At 53.7% G+C, this 19,533-nt stretch overlaps 1 protein-coding gene across 5 annotated transcripts in view; it reads right to left on the reverse strand.

Moving 5' to 3' along the window:
• Positions 1-1,143: 1,143 nt before the first annotated feature.
• The window catches only part of ILF3 (interleukin enhancer binding factor 3), a 32,211-nt gene continuing 13,821 nt past the window's right edge, over positions 1,144-19,533 (reverse strand). For 2 of the 5 annotated variants that reach the window (XM_058728040.1, XM_058728041.1), the window contains 16 exons: positions 17,531-17,678; positions 16,004-16,095; positions 15,520-15,615; positions 14,736-14,847; positions 14,219-14,316; positions 13,539-13,650; positions 13,320-13,430; positions 12,575-12,774; positions 11,988-12,155; positions 11,406-11,543; positions 11,143-11,319; positions 10,891-11,044; positions 10,682-10,735; positions 6,902-7,267; positions 5,679-5,807; positions 1,144-5,059 (listed from right to left, as the gene is read on the reverse strand). In XM_058728040.1, coding sequence (XP_058584023.1) covers positions 4,923-5,059; positions 5,679-5,807; positions 6,902-7,267; positions 10,682-10,735; positions 10,891-11,044; positions 11,143-11,319; positions 11,406-11,543; positions 11,988-12,155; positions 12,575-12,774; positions 13,320-13,430; positions 13,539-13,650; positions 14,219-14,316; positions 14,736-14,847; positions 15,520-15,615; positions 16,004-16,095; positions 17,531-17,678 — 2,292 coding nt within the window. In that variant the 3' untranslated portion in view covers positions 1,144-4,922. Of the gene's footprint in view, positions 5,060-5,678; positions 5,808-6,901; positions 7,268-8,540; positions 10,232-10,681; positions 10,736-10,890; positions 11,045-11,142; positions 11,320-11,405; positions 11,544-11,987; positions 12,156-12,574; positions 12,775-13,319; positions 13,431-13,538; positions 13,651-14,218; positions 14,317-14,735; positions 14,848-15,519; positions 15,616-16,003; positions 16,096-17,530; positions 17,679-19,533 lie in introns of those variants that run through there. The other 3 variants (XM_058728042.1, XM_058728044.1, XM_058728043.1) reach the window with 3 other exon arrangements.

Here is a 19,533-nt window from a genome sequence, read left to right on the forward strand (position 1 = left end):
GAAGAGCAGGAGTCGTGAGATTTTGGGGCACAGAGTGGGGAATGCAGAGCCTCTGGAAAGAGGAGTAAGCGGGGGGGGGGGGGGGGGGGTTGAATACCTCTGTCGTTGAAATAGGCTACTTGGAGCCTGGTGTTGGTGGTTGTCCTAGGAGGACAGAGTTTGTTTTCTCTGGTTTAGCCAGCCAGGGATGGTGGCTATCTTTCCATGACATTCTCACTGCGACAGCCCGGTGCCAAGTAGGCTAAGCTTAGCTGCCAGCTTCTTGGGAAATGCTGGGAAGGGCATGGGTCCAGGACGTACGACCCCCAGAGAACGACTTCCATGGTGGCACCTTAGACTTTTCTGTTTGTCTCCCAGTAACGGTAACAGAGTAGGGACCCTCGACTTCCTGTGGCCCGAGGCAATGCAATGCCCCTCTCTGGGCCAGTCTGCTCTGTCTGGAACTTGCAGTCATTACCCCTTGCGGGTCTAGAGGGCTTTCCTCACCTAGTCCAATAGACTCTATCACCTAAACCACCCTGAACCTCAGCCCCGACGTCCCAGAATTCAATCAAGCCTCTTTGCTGGTTACCTGACCTCCATTCTCACCTCTCCCACACACCTGTTCTTTGCCCAACAAAGGGCTGTTCTGAAGCATGACTGAGCCTGGGTTCTTCCCAGCTCAGAATCTTTCCATGCATGGTTCCCCACTGCCCTCAGGATAAAGGTCTGAATTCCACTGCTTGGCTGTCGAAGCCTTGTACTGGTTGCCCCCCGCTGACATCTCCATCTTGCAACCCCACACTTCCCATCTTGCAACAAGAATGCTTCGCTCACCTGACTTCAGCTCTCTGAAGTCCTCTCTCACCACCCAGCTGAACTTCTGTGCACGGTGTTCCTCTGCCTGGCATAAACTGTGCTCACCCACCCTAACATACCTGGTTCCATTTAACTGTCCTGTCTCAAAACACAGGTCTTTCCCAGCACTCCCTGCACCAGCTAGGACAGGGCCCTCTTGGTACCAGGAGCCACAGGAGAGCAGGGTCCAGGTTCATATTCCCAGCACCTTGCAAAGGACTGATATCCAAGCAACTCTGCTATATTCTCAGCACCCATTACCAGACCCATACATAAGCAATACCCAATAAATACATGTGCAGTGAATGCAACAATGAACACATGAAGTTTGTTTATTCTGGGATGGGTTAGAATGAGCATCCAGGCCAAGGCTTGCTGGTGGGTGGCCCAAGATTGTGTCCAGAAGTCTCAGGAGAGGCCTGCAAAGGGCACAGACAGTGTGGGGCAGGCTCACACCTGGAGACCGACTGAGTCCTGAGGCTGAGCCCAGCTGGACCAGGCCAGTCCCTAGGGGCGGAACAGGCCATGCTGACCACACAAGAATGGTCAGTGGTCAGAGGAACAGTGCATGTTTCCCTGCCAGAGTGGAGGCAGCTGGGTGTTGATTTCCAGGTGAGACTGGACCCCACTCCAGAGGGACAACCAGGACCCTAGTGATTCTGCTCAATGCAGAAAGGTGGAAATACTGGATGTGCCCCACTACTGCTTAGAGGGCCCCTTTGGTCCTAGGTCTCAACCACCCCACACCTCCCCGTGGGATCATCTGAAAATCCCTGCAAAGCTCTGCCCCGTGATGTCACCTCAGCCCACCACACACGGCCAGCTGTTCCCTCAGTAGAGGTCTTTCTCCTTTCCTCCCTCCAAAAGCATCCTGAGCCCTCTGGGGTGGTGTCCAGTCCCAGGTCCCTGACACTCATGGTCTATCCACCAAATAACCCTATCCTGATCAACTTGCTAAGCTTGTGGGCCCACTGGCTCTTCCTGCTGATGCTCCTGGTGACCTCCACTGGTGACTGAAAGACGCGTGTCACCATCCTCTCTGGCAGCATGCGGACCGAAGCATCTCTCTGTTGCCTACCGTGTCCCTGGCTGAGGAGGACCCAGAGAAGCATCTGAGAACCTCCTCCAGGCTGGCTTCCTGGGCTTGGAGGGCAGCAGGCTGGAAAGGATTCGATCAGCTTTCAATGGGTGACAGGCCAGCACCCAGGTCTTCTCCATGCTCATGGTGTCAGCCACACCTTCCTGAACCCAGCTCCCTGGGGTGGCAGTCCTGAGGGCTGAGATACTGTTCCTGGTCGGCTGCACCACAGTGCCATTAGCACCAATGAAGTCCCCAAGCAGTTGGGATGCCAAGGCACGTGTGCTCATGAGCTGTCGCTTCAGGACAGGCACTGGCCATGCTGACTGTGGCGATCCTGGCTGTGGTCAACTCCCAGGGCTGTTCTAGCAGCATGGGATGAAGTCTTCACCCAACGCTTTTGCAGGCTGTTGAATACTGTTCTCCCAAAAACATACATCCAACTCCTAAGTGCCAATACCTATGAATGTGAAAGATCTTGGGATGTGCTCACCCACGATTAGGGTGGACCTGAAATCCAATGATTGGTGTCCTTGTAAGAAGGAGATCTGAGACCTAAGAGGCTCTCAGGGAGGTCATGTGAAGGTGGAGGCAGAGACTGGAGGAATGCAGTCACAAGCCAAGGAATGCCCAGAAGTCACCAGAAACTAGATGAAACAAGGAAAGATCCTGCTTCTCAGATACTGCTTTCTTCTTGGCAACGAAAGTCTCTCAGATCAGTAACACTTGTCCTGGCTTTGGGAGCACTCAGGCCAGGCCCAGGGACTCAGACCAGCATCCCTCAGCGACCAGCAACCTGGAGATCTGCCGTTTTTCACAAGAAGAACATGGCACTAAGTAACAGCTCCCTGAGGTCTCCACATCAAGGTGGCCTGGGAGTTTTCTCCAATGCCTTCGAGATTCTTACCCTTGTGAAGGGTCTACATTCAGAAACTTCAGCGTGGTGGTGGTCACTGCTTGGGAGACTGATGGCGAGGAAACCTGAGCTGAGAATACAGGCCCATAGCTTGAAGGCATCTGGAGGTGGGGCGGGGGGACATTCTTCCCCGTGGGTTCCGGAGTGGTGCAGGCCCCACCCACAGCCTGGATCTTCTCATTTCAACACAGGGTCCCAATGATCTCCTTTTCCCAGCCCCTGGAGGTGTCCAGGAGAGATGGGTCATGGACATATCATATCCCATCGAAGTCTGGGTTGGGACCCATCCCTAAGGCCTGTCTCTCGTCTCTATTAGTGCACATGCACACACACATCCAGTGTACTGCAGGCCACCTTGGTGCTTGCACTGTGGACTGCCTCTTGGGTGGGCATCACACCATCCCTCCCTCTCCCCACGCTGGACCACTGGTATCTGGGTCCTCCTCTGCTCCAGCAGAAGGCCAAATTCTTCCCATATTTTTTTTCCTTTTAAGTGCACAACACCTTTCTTCCACCTCTCCAAGGCGAATCTTCATCCTTTGAAGGCACACTGGATTTTCTGCCTCAGCTGAGGAGTTCTGAATCGAGAATGGTTTGCTCTTCTCCCCAGGGCTATGGTTCATCAAGCACAGGAGGCCAAGGACTGCCTGCAGTTCAGAATTCGAACGATGCCTGGTCTGAGGGATAGCAGAGAGATGGGAAGAGGAGAAGGGTCCCTGCAGACGTGCAGCCCAGACTCACTGGAGAGGCTCTTCCCAGACAGAGTCGAAGCCTGGGCAAAGGCAAGGACAGCGCCGCCCCCGCCCACCCCCTGGGGCAGGGCCAGAGTGGGGAAGGGCTGCTCTCAGGGCAGGTTTCTCCACCTCCACGTGGCTGACACTTTAGCAGAGTGGTCAGTAGCATCCTTGGCCCCCGCCCACTAGGTGACAAACATCTCCCAATGCAAAACTGCCTGTGATTGAGACGCACCACTGCACCACTCCAGGGAAACCCGTTAGAACAGGGCTGGGCGGCTAGAAAGAACCCCGCCTGCACACTCGGAACCTCTGGGCGGGGGGCAGCACCACGAGGCTGCAGCTGTTGGGGACACAAAACCACACCATCCAGACAGAGAAGGTTCCAGGCTGGGCTTTCCCAGATCTTGGGGTGCTTTAGCCAGATTCAACTGGCCTTTTGCAAGTTGGGTTACACGTACCAAACCTACGTAGGTTCCACTCCACAGTGACATGAAACTGTACTTAAAGCTACGCCAGAATTCGCGGGGCAAGAAAGCAAGCATGCTGACTTGTGGGAGCAAACCCCTAACAGGAGCGTAGGCCACTCTGCAGACCACCTGGAGCCCCCCGGGACACTGACAAAACAAGATCCCGTGTTACCGGGTTGCTGGCCCTGGCCAACCTTGGAGTGAAGGCATCGAGAGGCCTGGAACTGGACCCTTGGGTGACGAGGGACTGTCCTGCCACCCCCGCCCCGCATTCCCATGCTGGGAACAGTGGGGGAACCTGCCCATCACACTGCTGGTGGGTCAGACACCCAGGCCTACGACGGGCACAGAGTTTTCTTTTTCTTTATTTGTCTACATTCAGCTTAATTCAGATGTACTGCCTGAATGATCCAGACATACAAAAAAAAACCCACTCTTTCCCACTGGTTTTTAAAATAAAATCTTCACTTATAAAACTGAAACACTAAAGCATTAAAATACAGAAAGCTCGTTTAACTCACTTCACAAAAGCATTAACAGATGATGTATCCCTTCTGGAGCTATTTAAAGACAAACTGAGTTAACGCTAACACCAATTGTAAATAGACAGAGGGATACTTAACTGTAAGAACTCAAACTCTACTCAGACAAAGTTGTAATGGCAACTAACAAACCATCGAAGACACGGAAGTCCCAAACACAGCTAAATAAGGGTCACAGGACGGGTCACGGGAGTGACCAGCTGCACCGCACAACACAGCAATGTGGACAGGTTGGGGCGAGGGGGCCTGGAGGGGCCAGCTGACATGTTAACTGTGATGCATAAAACTGAATCTTACGACGAGGGGGAAGTGCAGAAGGTACAAATCTTCACCCCTCGGGGGGCTTTATCTATACTGGTAGTTCATGCTGTGGTCTGCGTTTCTGCCGTAGCCGCCCTGTGAGGACTGGTAGGAGCTGGGAGGGCCGCTGTAATTCTGGCCGGACCCGGGGGAGTTGTAGTTGGACTGTGACGAGTAGCCTCCTAGGGAAGAGAGGGGTGGGTTAGAGCCAAGGGGCGCGGGGCTTGCCCCGCAGTCAGAGCTCCGGACCACGGCCAACAAACACCCGAGCCGCGTGTACCCACGTGGTGTCCGTGGGTGAGGCCACGGGGCGGGGGGAGGGGGTGTGCAGGCACTGCCTTTCCTGCGCTGTCTGGTCTGGTCGTCACCACCACCCTGTGATGTGGACCCACGGACCCCGGTTTGTCAGGGGTGCGGGTGGGCCCGTATGGACAGCAGCAGTGGGAGCTGTATCTGGGGGCTGCCTGAACACAAGGCCGAGCCCAAAGCCCCTGGCCGGAGGGCACACACCAGACTGGGCCTCAGCCCCGTCAGCGTTTTTCCACACAGGTGCCAGCGTCTTAAGAGCGGGGCAGCATCTGGATGTCTGCTTCTGAAAAGCCGAGAAGCTGGAGGTGTGCCCGCAGCCATGTGCCCACGTCTCCGTCTCCTTGTCCCCGTCCCCACCCCACATGGAAGCCAGATGGCACGTGCCGCCGCAGCCCTGCCTACGGTGCCCGCCTGCCCACGCCGGGTGTACGATACCCCTCACCGCCGGACCTCCCCCGAGCCGTGCTGTGCCACCTGCCGATCCAGGCCCACCTTGTTTGCCTTGGTATGAGGAGCCGCCCCCAGAACCTCCGCCGTAGCCCCCGTGTGACCCTGGGTTGTAGGACGACCCGCCTGAGCCGTAGCTGTTCCCGCCGCTCCGGCCTCCACTACCACTGTAGTCTGGGGGAGAGAAGACAGTGCAGTTAAGGGGCCTCGGTGAAGACACAGCTGGGGTGGTCTGGGATCCTTGTGGCCCCGGAAGGGGCAGGCCCCAGGCTGAGACCACGGGCCTTTGCGTATCCCCCTCGTCCTGGCTGCTTAAATCTGGCACATGTCAGTTCAACTGAGGAGTGCTAGGGACTGGCCGGAGCACTGCAAGGTCCCCGTGCCCTGGGGCGGCCCGGTCACCAAGTTCTGAGGCCCTGTTCCACGCTGTCTTCCCACCCGCTCCTCCAACCCAAGCTTCCCCCCACCTCGGGAAGCACACAGCAGCTTCTCCTCCCACCCACCTGTCACCAGGCACCCAGTGCCCTCCGCCCACACACAGAACAGCTTCTTTAAAGTCCCTGCCCCACCCTGGGGGGGTGCCTGGGAGGCTCACTCAGTTAAGCGTCCCACTCTTGATTTCAACTCAGGTCATGATCTCATGGTTCATGAGATCAAACCCCACGTGGAGCTCTACGCTAACAGTATGGAGCCTGCTTGGGATTCTCGCTCTGTACCTCTCCCGCTTGCGCGCTCTCTCGCTCTCTCAAAATACACATTTAAGGTCCCTGGCCTTCTCGCTGACCAACGTCCCTTTACAGGAAACAAGTGCACATCTACGCTTTCCTACTCCGCCGCCAGCGCAGCTGCAGCCTGCTGGGTTTGTGCATGAGGTGGAGGGAGAGGTGGAGTGGAGAAGTAGCTCACGTGCCTTCAGGGGCCTGATACAACACTGTCCCCCGAGCCCCGGAGGTCACTTCACGGCAGCCGGACCAGACCCAGACTCCACCCTTGTGCCCCAGCCTCAACCCACAGGCCTCCTTGGCATAGGAGCCTCCGCTAGGCCTGCCTTCGGAGGAGGAGATGGATGGGAAGGGAAAGGCACGGATCTGGGCCAAGGGAACCCTGCCTCCAGGGTTTCCCTACAGCCCACCCGACAGCCAGCACCGCCCGGCTTCCTTCCAGTCCCTCGGCAAGAGGTCAGGGCAATGCTGAGCTTCCGCCACTCCACGGGATGCGCCGCTGGCCTGGACCCCGGCCAGGCCTCGGGGCCCTGGAAGCCAACTCACTGAATTTGCTCTCGTAGCTGTAGTCTGATCCGCCCCCGCCCCCGGGGGAGCTGTAGGAGTTTGAGTAGGAGGAGTAGTTGCCTTGTCCATGATTATAGCCCTTCTGCTTTCCCTGTGGGGGGCCGTAGTTGCTGTACTGGCCCTGGTTGTAGGACTGCTGCTGGCCTTGGTGGGACTGGTAGCCTGAGCCGTACGAGGGCTTCTGCTGGCCCCCGTGGGGCTGCTTCTTCCCAGCGTGTTTCGGGGGCACTGGTGAGTTGTAGTTGTCGCCTTGGTAGTAGGAGCCGTAGCCAGAGGAGCCACCACCGCCCCCGCCGCCGCCACCACCGGCATTCCCAGAATGCCCTCCGTTGCTGTAGAACTGACCTAAACAGGAAGGCAGCGGGTCAGGCAGAGGATGGGGGAGCCGGGGGAGGGGAAAGACAGGGAAGGTCGTGGCTGTGGGTCCTGAAGGCTGACCCGCAAGCCCACTGCCCAGGCCAGGGCAGAGGAATGGAGGTGGGAGGGCGAGGAGCAGGGGCTCCGGTCCTTAAAGCAGCCTGGTTTGGACTGGTCCAGCCTTCAGCTCCACTCACCCATCAGCTGATGACAACAATGGATCTTTGCCAAGCAGCGGCAGGACAGCACGCCAACAGCAGCTTTTGCAGCGGATGTCAACATTACAATGAGATGAGATCCGAGCGCGAGATGACATTCACGACTGTTACCCAGATGTCCCCAACGGTGACAGGGAAAAAAGCAAAGCCCCAGAGAAGCAGCCGGCCACCCCCACCTCCCCCCCCCGCTGTGCTGGGAAGAGGCTCTGCAGTCACAGGCCTGGGTGACCCCCAGACATTTAACGAGGCCCCTAAACCTGGTTTCATTCCTGGAAGAACTAGTCTGACATGGTTGTTGGGAGGAACAAACGGAGACTTGGCCAAATGACCTGGGGCGTCTCTCTGGTGAGACTCGTGCAAACGTGGGGGAAAGGAGACTGGCTACAAAGTCAGGATCAGAACATCCAGGCTGGGCCTCAAGCTACAGCCTCAGACGGCCCCCCCAGAGGGCCCCTCCTTGTTCCCAGCACAGCTGCCGGGGGCAGGCGGACCGAGCAGGATTGACAAGCGTGCAGGGAGGCCGCCACATTCTCAGACCCTGAAGCTGAGAATGTCACAGTAAGACTCTCCTTTGGTCACCAGGTGTAGATCCCACGAGACAGGTATGTCCACACCCCACCCCCACCAGACACTCAGGTGGGCCGATGGGGGATGGGTGGGCTAAAGTGCGGTGGGAGGAAGGGGAGGCCGGGGCGTGTGGGTGGCTCTCGAGCCCAGCAGGGCAATCCCCAGCCAGCGCTCACGTGGGGGCAGTGGAGCTCCTGGCTCCCGGGGCAGGGGTGCCTGCGGGCACACCTTTGTTGGTCGGTGCTGCCCATCTACAGACAGCCTGGTGCCCCTCCACCCCGCACCGTGCCCAGGGTGAGATGGAGGGGGAGGGACACTCCCACACAGCCTAGCCTTCCTTCCCACTTAACATCAAGGGTTCCCCGCCTTTTGGGTAGAGTTCTAATTTGGGAGTCATCACGTGCCTTCCACCCACTGGAGATGTGCACCCCACACTGCCATGTCTTGGATTGTTTGAACAAGAATTTGGATAAAACTGATCTGTGACATCAGTTTGTTTTCTTCAGGCGGCCTCCTCCACCCCTCCACCCGCCCCCATCACAAAGCCAAAACACCAAGAAGGACATGGCCCACGATGCAAGGGAACAAACATGCGGAGGCCTGGCCAGGAGGCTGGAAGACAGGAGGTCCTCTTCAGACTCCCTCTCAGAACCCCGCCACCTTGGCTGCCCCACAGCCTAAACTCAACACCTCCTCGTCCCTCCTCAAGCACAGGAATGAATGAAGACGCCAAGTACTGAGGACTTGTTACTTTAACATGTATTGATTAAAAAAAAAAAAAAAAGATAAAGGGGGGGGGGAGTAGTTTTCAACGTCACTTCAGGATAACTATTTCCTGGTATAAAAAGACATTATTCTCAAACAATAACTTTCTAAAAAAAAAAAAAAATACATCATGCAAAGTTTTAAAAAGTTTCACTGAATGCTTCAAACCTCTGGGAACAAATTGTATAGTAACCATTTTGACCAGTTTTTGCCGAAGAAACGCAAAATCTTGCAAGTCAACTCAAAGACAGGCTTTGCGGCAAAGGCTTGCTGACCAGAGCCCAACCATGCCCTTTCCAAGAAGGACTTCCACTGGGAAATGGGGGTCTCAGCAAAGAATCCCACTGCCTCCGTGTGCCTCTGCACACAGGGAGAAGTCAGAAACTCCAGCCTGCACCCTAAGGTGAGAGGGCAGAAGATTCCAGACCTTCTGGAATCCATCATGGCTGCACACCCAGCAGCACAGGCCCTGCTGAGGCCGGTTCTTCACTGGAGAATTGGGCTACGTATTAAGTCTTTCTGCTTAATTCTTTTTAAAGCCCCGTTAAAACAAAACAAAAAACAAACTCTAGAATCCCATGCATTTGCAGCTGTGATTAGGACTTGCAAAATTCCACGTTCTCTCTCCCTCAGAGCCTGTCTGTTTCCTGCACTAATAATGGAAGCACAGTTTTGATACCTTTGAGAGTTCACCTCTAACTAAACCAGCCACGAAATACCGCATTCCCAAACAAGAACCCACCAGAGCATTTACAAAAGGCGGGAGAGGTTAACTTAGCACAATGTACAATTCCCGATGTTCCCCACGTTTTACAAGATTTAAAAAAAAAAAAAAAAAAAAAGGAAAAAAAAAAAAGCCAGTTGCTCTGGATTCAGATGTGATAAAATCGTTTTCATTACTGTCAAAGGCATCAACCAGATTTGGGAATTTGTTAAAATGTTAAAAATTCATACAAAACCTGCTGTAAATTAAGACAAAGGTAGATTAAAATGCATTATTATCTGTCTCTTAAATAAAGTAATGCTTTCCATAAAAAGCAAAGGTGGGCTTTTGCCTTGATGCTGACCAACGCTGGCTCTAGAATTCTGTGCAATTCTGCACAAAAATGCATTCTCTGAAAATTGTTTTCCACTTATTGTGAACTTCAATATGACCAAGTTCAAAGGCAAATCACGATAAAAACTGCCATTGTCTTAAGTTCTGCAGGCTAAGAGTTTCAGACAAGCTGCGGTGACAAGCCACGGTTGAGAAACCCAGTGAAGCACAGGGGCACAGCACGGACACTTTGGGTTTTGGAGTTCGAGAAAATTGGAGTAAAAAGTTGATTTTGTGTGCAATACTTTTAGATGCTCTAGGAAGACCCAAAATCATGATAGCCGTAGCAGTCTGTGAAAAAGTCACCTACAAAAGGGGGAGACAGAGCAGAGAAAAAAAATTAGAATTCTTTTGAAAAATGGCACAGAGCGCCACATTTGAAATTCATGTTTTAGATTTCTCTGCTCCTGTAACCCCCCAGTGAAGGCTCCTTCTCAAGACAAGAGCTGTGCACTGTCAGGAAAAGCATAATCACAGGACTGGTGTTTCGCATGGCTTAAAGCAGAGAAATTTAAAATTCTGACTTTTAAGAAATTTTCAAGTCACACAAATACATGTGTTAACATTTAAAGAACACACTACACTCTTGCAGAATAGGGGCTTGAGGACCGTCTGCCCTAATCACTGGGAAAAGGTGCGAGCCGCTCTTAAATCTCAAGGAGGCTGCTGCTGGTGGGCCGCCCCGTCCTAACTCCGGCGTGGGAGCTCCGCCGTAGCTTCCCCCCAAACCGCAGACAAAGAGAAACACACACTTACTGTAGCCTGCCGTTGCCGAGCTGCCTCCGTACCCATAGCTGCCATATCCGGCGCCTGGAAAGGAACAGACAGGGTTACGGGGTGGAAGGCAGGTCTGCCCTGCCCCCGCATCTCCCAGAGTCTCCCGCCGGTCACCCGATCCCAGGGGACCCACACACTCCCAGGAGCAAGCAGGGCCCATGGGGATGACACGGGATGAGAGTCCTTACCGGCGTTCATGTAGCCTCCATGGTTGGCGCCACCAAATCCTCTCCCTCTCCCTCGACCTCGGATGTTCCCTCCTCTGCCCCGCCCTCGGAGGTTGGGGGGCGGGGGCACTTCATTATGCATGGGACCTCCCATGCCGAAGCCAGGGTTATGTGGCTGCACGGGGAAAGAACGGAGACCAGTTACGTTCACCTCACACCCCAACCACGGGTGAGCTCGTGCCACGGCCGGAGACGACAGGGGCAACCGCTTACCTTAGCAGCAAATTTCGGTCCGCCTCTCACAGGCACAGGGGCTCTCTTCTTCTTGTTGGCTTCCAGGGCAAGAGGGGCATCGGGGAACAGCTTTTCTAGTGCAGCGAGAGCAGCATATGCTTTTGCCACCTTTTTGTTTGAGCCAGCACCCTGAAACTTCTGTCCATCCACCTCGACCTGGGAAGAACAGATGTGTGTCGGTGTGGCCTGACGCCACCCTCTCCTGCGGCAGGGGGACTCTCCTGGGGGAGCTGGCCGCTCACCTCCATGACGAAGCGTTTGTCATGGCTGCCCCCAGTCTCAGAGATGAGCTCGTACTTGAGGCCGCGCCTCTTCTCGTTGAGTTCCATAACAGGGTTCTTGCCGTGCTTGGTCAGGATCGGCCCCTGCTGTTTTACGTTCTCAGGGAAAACAGAAAAGAAAACCAAAAAACTCAGCTAAGGGCTTTCCAGCATGTGTAGGAAGGCAGCCACCCCTGAATCATGAAAAGACGCCCTCCACGCTATCTCCCCTGCGATCTCTCACCACCCTCGCCCCCCCGGCCTCTGGGAGTCATCCGAGGGCCTCCCAGCAACGGGACTGCCTCCACCTACATCCGACTTCTGGGGAATGACTTGACTTTGACCCAGGGCCGCCCCACTGCAGCCCTGGGCACTGGGTCAACATCAGCAGGGCCCTCTTGGTCGTGGCTCAAAGGCTCACGCCCAGCTCCCTGTATAGGCTCCTGGACTGGAAGTTACTCTTTTTGGGGAAAATGAGCAGGACCAGTAACCACCCTGGTTTCATAGGACACAAAACTGCCTGCTGCATCCTGTCGGGCACTCCGGCACCCACCACGTGCTCACCTCGGCAGTGGGATCTGAGGGGAAGGTGGCGCTGGGGGTCGAAGCGGCTTCCACCACAGGTGGAGGGGCCACCACGGCCGGCTTCGCTTCCGTTTCCTCGGCCGAGTCCTCCCCCTTGCTGGAGTCTCTGCCTTCAGCGCCGGTAGGGAGGCCCATGTCCTGTAACACCTGCAGGAGGGACACCCGCAGGGCCCCCAGTTAGGGAGGGCTTAGTCCAGGGCCAACCACGCAGCTCTCCCCCCACTCCCTGGATCCTGAATCAGAAGCTTCTAGGGTGGCATCCAGCAATCCAGAGGGTGTTTTCTCCACTAGCCATCCCGCTCCCTTTCCAGCACGAAACTCTGATGCCCAGCCACATCTGGGGACTCTCTGTCAGCCACAACGACAAAGCTATTCTTCCACGTATGATTTGGCACACATTCAAAAATCGACTCCTCTCAATTTTCACGGACCCTCTCTAAGCCTCACGCTGTCCACACTGGGGGTTTCGAGACCATGTAATGGTTCTGAAGGAGCCCGACACACAGAAGCGCTTCTGTTGTCCTCAGAACGAGCACACGGTGCACAACACTGCTCACCACACTTACCTTAACGGCCACATGAAGCTTGGCAGTCTTTTTGGACGGTCCAGAGGCCTCGAATGAGTTGCCATCTACCTCCACAGACATGGTAAAGATGGGGGCGTGGACTGGACCGGTCTGGGAAACCAGCTTATACTGCAGTCCTGGCTTCAGCTGGTTTAGTCTCATGAGAGCATTCATAGCCTGAGGCGGCTCTGCCTTCTCCTCTAGAGAGAGAACACCAACATCATTCTGGACTATTAGCCAACGCTCAACTGGGCAGGAGGAACCACTGCTGGTGGCCTCTGATGGCACGGCAGCACAGCGGCCCAGCCGCCTGCACAGGCCAAGGCCTCATCTGTGTCGTTCCCGAGGACGTTCACCCCACTTTTCGTTCTATGTCTACGTTACAGTTAGTCATTTCAGAAAAGATCACATCTGAGAAAACTAAAGCCAAAGCGAGCATCTCGTCACTCTGGGATGACTCTTTTTTTTTTTTTTTTTAACATTTTTAATTTATTTTTGGGACAGAGAGAGACAGAGCATGAACGGGGGAGGGGCAGAGAGAGAGGGAGACACAGAATCGGAAACAGGCTCCAGGCTCCGAGCCATCAGCCCAGAGCCCGACGCGGGGCTCGAACTCACGGACCGCGAGATCGTGACCTGGCTGAAGTCGGACGCTTAGCCAACTGCGCCACCCAGGCGCCCCTGGGATGACTCTTAATTGAGCCAGATGGAAGATACACTAAGGGCTAGAAGTGAATGCTGGTACCTTTCTTCTGAATCTTCTTCTTCTTTTTGCTGGGAGACTTTTCCTCCCCGTCTTCCTCCATCGGGCGTTTCATGGGTGTAATGGCATAGGTGGTGCTGGGGGGGATTTGAACTGAAGGAAGAGATCACGAGAGAAACAGCTGAGAATCCCTCCTGTGCTCTGCGAGGAGTCCGTGCTGCCGCCACCCAGCCTGGGGCCCAGGCCCCACGGCATGCTTACCTGTGTAGTCCACTGGGTTTTCATTCTTTGGTTTCTTGGGCATCTTAGAAGGCAGAGGGTCCATACCCAGAACTTTATGGAGCTGGCCAAACGCAGCAAGCCGCAGAGCATGCTGGAGAAGGGGAAGAGGACCTGACTTAGCCGCCCTGTGCTCCTCGCCAAAGTGTGTGCGCTTGCTAATACCTTCTGGAAGGGGTGGGAGCTGAGGGGGTTGCTAAGGGTCTCCCCTACAACAGCAAGGGGTCCCCCAACAGCCAGGGGAAGTCCTGACTGCCAGGGCCCAGCCTTGCTGTGGGGGAAGGCCAGCCTGTGACCACCCCCCTCAACAGGAATACAGGAGACCCCAACCTGGGGACTGGTTGCCACACGGAGCCACGTGGTGGGCCTGCAAGGGAAGGACCCTGGAGCAGTCCACACAGCAAATACATCTCCCCGCTGAACTCGGTGTCCAAAAACAGCACTCGAGCAGGCCGAGGGGATAGGCGACAAGCACGCGTGGCGCCAGGGGAAAGAAGCAGCCCAGATTGGGGCGCCCTGTATCAGGCACGATCCCTTCACCTTCGATCCCCAACCTGAGCCTACGAGTCCAGTGGCTACCCTGAAAATACCCAGTAATGGAACTGGAAGCCAGTGATTACAGACTGGGTAAGGGCTCACGTTGGCAATGGCGATGACTATACCTGCGCACTCTGTGTGATATCTTCCCGTTGCTGTCTGTCTAGATGCCCAATAGCATCAGTGGCTTCTTTTTCACAAGGGTCATAAATGCCAGAACCATCTGAAGGCAGGAAACAAGGAAGATATGCAGAGGATTATCTTTTAGCATCTCGGAAGAGTTGTGTTGGCTGAGGGAACCAGGTGCGTTACCCCCCACGCCCCATCCACACCCAGCTCTGGAAAACACGCTGAGCTCGGTGACCCACTCGGCATCCAGCCCATGAGAAATAATCCACGTGTCTCAGAGCAAGGAGCTCGCGTGGGAGTGGGTCACCACTGCCCCGGATCCGCCCTGAGTCACAGCTGCGGAGCCGGCACAGGGCTGGATATGATGGTGCAAGAGGGTAGTCACATGCTTCAGTCCTAGGGGGGACACGGGGCTGCTGCTGCCCTAACCCGGTCAAGGGACCCGCCAGGAAGTGGCCTCAGGGCCTCAATCCCTGTCCTTTCCCTGCAACTTGCAAAGCACAAGGCCCCAACCTGGCATCACGATGCCCGACGCCAGGCACTCCAGCACTCTCCGCAGGGCCTCGCCGGCACCCATGGGTCTGTTGGCTGTGCCGATGGACTTCTCACAAAGAAGCTCGAGGGGCTGAAAGGCAAGACGGACAGTTAACTCCACTGTCCAGAAGGTGGTCGGCCTGTATCGAGGAGCTGTCACTGTGTGTGTGTTTAGGGGGAGGGGGGATATCAGAGCACTCCAAGTTCACAAGTTGAGGCTAAACCAAAAACAGGACAACTAGAGCCCAGCTGGGTAACTTTTCCTTAAAGAGATAACTGTTAAATCTTTCAGACTGTAGAAGCCAAGAAGCCAAGACGTGGCCTTTATGTAGGTACTTGTATTTATTATGTAGCCACTTAAAAATATAAAACCCACTCTCAACTATGGGCTGTAGACAAACAGGCAGCTGGCCAGACTGGCCTATGGGCCCCAGAGTTTGTTGACCCCTTTCCAAGAGCAGCTACAAAAATGCTTCTTCTTGGAGTAGAGCATATCACAGGAAGTGCTAGCTGGCCAGCCCTCTCCTTAGGCCAAGCTCTGTGCCCACCATGGGGTGGGGCGGGAGGGGGGGTTCTGGTCTAGCTCTCATCCCCCACCCAGGGTGTGGCACAAAGTGCCCGCTCAATATATGGCTAGCACAGGGGTGCCTCGGGCACACCCCGAAGCGCCACTCGGGCCCAGTTACCACAACGTACTACTGGGATATGGGAGAAAGTCTCTGTGCACACGACCCCCAGATGGGCACGGCTACGAGGTCCTTACCCATCCTCTGAGGGGACCCCAGGTGGGCACGCGGGTACACAGGTCCCTCAGGACCCGGATGACAATGACACACGACTTCAGCCCGTTGGCTCTGGCCTAGAGAACAAAGTACAGGCTCTTTACACCAAGGAACCTCCCTCAACACAAGGCAAACATGAAAAACACGAGTCTCAAGGCGCTACTTTGTCAAGGGTAAACGGTGAACGTTCAAGACCATCAAGTGCGTGGTCAGTGGCAACTTCACCAGGTGGACGAGAACAAGGTTACTCTTGGCACAAAGCAGCAGCAGCCCACCTACTCAGTCACAAGCCTCCTCTGGGGGTGTCAAATTTGTCTGTGCGCGCTCCTTTAGCAACTGCACGCCTGCAGGTACTAAGTGCGGCACGGCGATCTTCAACGTTACCGAAACTTTATGGTGGAAGTTAGCCAAGCTAAAACTTAGGAATTCTCTACCAAAAGACAAATAGAAGAACAAAATGCAAACCTGGAACCACTTGGCGTGTCGGAGGGACGCCAAGGCAGCAAGGCATTTCTGCCTGTCCAGAACGTCCGGGGGATCGTTGACTGATAGCGTTTCTATTCATGGATGGAATAAGAAGACAAGGCACAGTTTGACCAAGGGGTTTCTGTCAGGTGGAAAGGGGATGTGGCAGCTTCCTAAAGGGCAGCTGAGGCTCCCAGAATCTCAAGTCCTCTCCACCCTAGACCAGGGAAGGAGAAGCTAGAGTGTGTTTAACTCTGCCCTGAGGAGATCATAAAAATCGGAGGCCCCTCCAAAAAAACAAAAACAAAAACAAAAAACAGTAACAAAAACAAAAGTGGGAAATTACTCTAAAAGGAATAATCCCATGGGGGAGGGGGACAGATAGGTGGATCCTATCTTCTAATAGACAATTACCTTGCTTCCTCCCCATGATCTCCCAATAGATTAGCTATGCTAAAAATTTCAATAGCAAAAAAACACAAAAGCAAAAAAAAAGACACAAAAAAACCACCAAAAAACAAAAAAACAACAACCTCCCTCCAAAAAAACAAAAACAAAAAAAGAACCCAAAAATAAAAACAACCAAAATAGGTGGGGGGAGTGGAAATGAACTCCCTCTCTGCTTCCCACAACGGCCATCCCCTGAGGCATCTGCAGCAAAGGGGACCACCTCCGCCCACCAGGCGGGACTGCCCTAGCCCCAGCCCTTGACAGAGAGAGTCCTGTTGGTCAAAGGTCCAGCGTCCCTAAATCGATAATTGGAATCAGGTATCAGAACCAAAGGTAATCAAATAGCAACAAGGGCGCAGAGTGTGAGCCTCTGCTGCAGCAGAACCGGGGCACTGTCACTGCTGCCAGTTGCGTGTCAGGGATTTGGATAAGGCCTGTTACCTTCACTCTGCGGTGTGAGATCTGTGATTAAAAAACATCCGCACGGAAGAGACGCGTGAGGGGCCCTTGGTGGCCTTTGAACGGTGAAAGCATTAGAAGTCTCTGAGGTTTTGGTTTGAAAAGCACACAATTGTTGAAAACTTTATCCAAAACTCTGTATCAACTCTTTGCATTTCCATCACGGCAGCTGATAAAAGCAGCCAATGGAAGAGGACAAACCAAGAAGCCCTCGGTTCTGCTGCAACACAAGCTGTTTGCACAACTCCATCGTGATGTTCATGCAGAAACCATCTGGTTGTCTTCCGTAATTTAAAAGCCATAAAATCACCAGGGACACCCTTTTTCAAGGCCAAAGAACGCTCGACAGAAAAACCAAGTTTAACACTGATGAGAACATTCAAGGATTAAGATAAAAATGGTGCAATCCTCTATGAAAAGTGCTACTCACTTTTAGTGCAACCGTTTTGTCAAACTCCCAAGCACTGAAACTGAACGGGAGGTGTGACCTCAGAGTAAAGGTGGTCAAAGCTACACCGATATCCTTTTATCAAAGCAGTCTAAAACTGAATAGCACATTTGGCTGGCGAGGGAACACCAAGTTTCCAAAGTCCTGCTGGCCTTTCTCAGCCTCCCTACCTCCGGCTAATACTTTCTCCATTTCTTCTCTGACAACAGGGGAGGTCAGGTGGATGGTCAGGGACAATGGAGGCTCTTTTGTGTTTTTTATCACAATCGCAGCATCATCGACAGACTGGAGTATTTCGTACTTGTCTTCTGTAACAGCCTACAAAAGAAAACGCAACTTTCAAAACATACTTCTTCCCCAAGGCTGGCAATCAACAGCTGTATCTGTCTCTGCTGGTTACCACAGCACACATGTCAACTTCTTGGGGTGTGACATGAGAGCAGTGCCTTCATCTAGGGTATCAGGACCTCCCTCTTACTGACTGGGTCTTTGGCCGCTTTCTGTGTACCCCAGAGTGGAGGTCTCTACGCAGAGAAACTTTCACGGGAGCTTTGCAAAACAAAGCTTTAGGTTCTGGGCCAAGGAGACCAAGGGTACAAATCTTTACTTTGTCGCCGGCTAGTCGTGTAACTTTGGGCACATCACTTAATCTCATTAAGATGTTGGTGTCTAATTTCTAACATGGACTTAGTGACACGACCCACACCAGGAGGCCGCAGGAGGCTTACACGGACACCACACGGAAAGCACAACACGCAGCAGAGCGGGCATCCACCACCCGTATTTCCATACTGAGATGAGCAGCCATCAGTGTGGAAAAAAAAACTGTGTAGTAAGAGAATTTGTGTCACATTATGCGTTAAAAAAAAAAGCACCTATTTGCTGCAAATGCACGTATCTACAAAAGGGTATTACAACACCCTGGCTTCCACTTTCTCCTTTATACTAGTTTATGAGCCCTGATGAAGAGAATTCAAACTTCTATGATTTCTGTTAGGGAAAACATAAAGGAGGAGGACAGATGCACTCTGGAAAACCTAAAATGGGGTCTCTCCACCTCAGCGCTACGGACGCTCTGGGCCAGAGCATTCTGGGCTGTGGGGCCATCCTGTGCACTGCAGGCCATTTGGGCAGACGTCTCCAGCCTCCTCCACCTGGCAGACGCCAGCAGCACCCCACGCCCCACTGCTGGGACAACCCAAATTGTCTCCAGCTCGCTCAATGTCCTCTGTGGGGACCAAACTGCCCCAGTCAGAAAACACTAATCTCAGTCAGTAAAAATACACTTTGTACCTTTCTTTAAAGATTGGCTTTTTACAAAAGGCGTCTTTCTTTTAGAAACATTCACAACAATGTAATTTTCATCAATGAATACGCTTTTTACAGACGCGAGTTAAAATTAACTTAAAAATGACCACTGGAACAGAAAAGTCTCGGGCTTCATTCCCTGAAACAGCCTTCCAGAAGTGTCTGCTGTACTGCACCAGCTCTACTTTTCAATTCTGACCACCATCCGAAACCCCAAATTATCAGTCACAGGCAAAGAAAATGCACGTTTACATATGAAAATGAACAGGGTGTTTCCCCAAGGAATGAGATTTCTTAGTTTTTTCACTTGCTTCTTTTGCTTATCCTGTTGCTAAATGGGGTGAATGTGTCCCAGGGGGGCAGCATAGGGTGGCGGCACACAGAGGTTCTACAGCCCCAGAACTCACCAACCAGGGATGCTGAGGTCAACTACTCAGCTCCCTGCATCCCAGTCACATCTTCTAATATACTCAGATGATAAAGTCCTGTTTCAAAGGGTTGTTATGAGGACAAAGAAATAACATAAACAGCACATGTGGCCTAGGCTCTGGTGTAGTAAATGTTCCAGAAATGTCAGAAGCGATTATTTATGCAACACTTTTGTAACAAGATGAAGAAGCTGGTCTTATGTTTTCAGTAGGCTCCACACCCAGCGTGGAGCCCAGTGTGGGGCTTGAACTCATCACTCTGAGCTGAGATCAAGACCTGAGGTGAGATCAAGAGTCAGAGGCTTGGGGCGCCTGGGTGGCTCAGTCGGTTAAGCGTCCGACTTCGCTCAGGTCACGATCTCACGGTCCGTGAGTTCGAGCCCCGCGTCAGGCTCTGTGCTGACGGCTCGGAGCCTGGAGCCTGTTTCAGATTCTGT

The sequence above is a fragment of the Neofelis nebulosa genome, chromosome 4 (assembly GCF_028018385.1).
Source record: "Neofelis nebulosa isolate mNeoNeb1 chromosome 4, mNeoNeb1.pri, whole genome shotgun sequence".
In the NCBI taxonomy this organism is placed as follows: domain Eukaryota; kingdom Metazoa; phylum Chordata; class Mammalia; order Carnivora; family Felidae; genus Neofelis; species Neofelis nebulosa.